The 861-nt window shown below is 57.4% G+C and overlaps 1 protein-coding gene across 1 annotated transcript in view; it reads right to left on the reverse strand.

Moving 5' to 3' along the window:
- Positions 1-481: 481 nt before the first annotated feature.
- Positions 482-861, reverse strand: part of LOC127752316 (uncharacterized) — a 1,399-nt gene continuing 1,019 nt past the window's right edge. The window contains exon 3 of the mRNA XM_052277269.1: positions 482-847. Coding sequence (XP_052133229.1) covers positions 482-847 — 366 coding nt within the window. The remainder of the gene's footprint in view (positions 848-861) is intronic.

The raw sequence follows: 861 nt of genomic DNA on the forward strand, positions 1-861 counted from the left end.
CCGGGGTAGCAGTTTGGAGGGGGCTGCGTAGGAGGCGGTGTTGGCCTCGGACACCTGGGGTCGTTGCTACCGGGGTAGCAAGCCGGTGTCGTCGGGGCGGGTGGTAAGTACGTAGCCGGTTGCCTCGTCGATGGTGGTGCAGGTGGACGAGGACATCTGGTTTTAGAAAAGACAAAATGAAATCTTAATGTTTAGTATGAATTGTTATTTTGCGTCATGAGGCGATAGGGGAACCCCCTATCACCTACCCCTTCCGCCCTATCCATTTTTATGCGTGTACCGGGTGTTTCCTAAAAGCCCAAAATACACAGGTGCAGGCGGGTTTGCCTAACTTCTTTGCCCGGAAGGCTCCATAGCCCCTTGGGTAGGCAAACCCTCCCGTACCCGTGTCTCTTATGAAACACCCGGTATGTTTTGTATTATACACTGTGTTTTGCCTAAATTTTAAAATAGTTGTTTTCCCTTTTTTGTTCTTTTTCTTTTACCTCGGATCAGGACTACCCGGGTAGCATGCTGGTGTTGTTGGTCTCGGTGGCTCATATGTCGTGGGCCTTGTGGTCCGGGGAGGTGGCTGCGTCGGCGGCGGGGTCGGTCTCGGACACCTGGGGTCGTTGCTACCAGGATAGCAGTTCGGAGGTGGCTGCGTAGGAGGCGGGGTTGGCCTCGGACACCTTGGGTCGTTGCTGCCGGGGTAGCAGTTTGGAGGTGGCTGCGTAGGAGGCGGTGTTGGCCTCGGACACCTGGGGTCGTTGCTACCGGGGTAGCAGTTCGGGGGTGGCTGCGTCGGCGGCGCGGTCGGCCTCGGACACCTGGGATCGTTGCTACCAGGATAGCAGTTCGGAGGTGGCTGCGTCGGCGGCG

This window comes from Frankliniella occidentalis, unplaced genomic scaffold (genome assembly GCF_000697945.3).
Source record: "Frankliniella occidentalis isolate FOCC.00 unplaced genomic scaffold, Focc_3.1 Scaffold9, whole genome shotgun sequence".
Classification (NCBI taxonomy): Eukaryota; Metazoa; Arthropoda; class Insecta; order Thysanoptera; family Thripidae; genus Frankliniella; species Frankliniella occidentalis.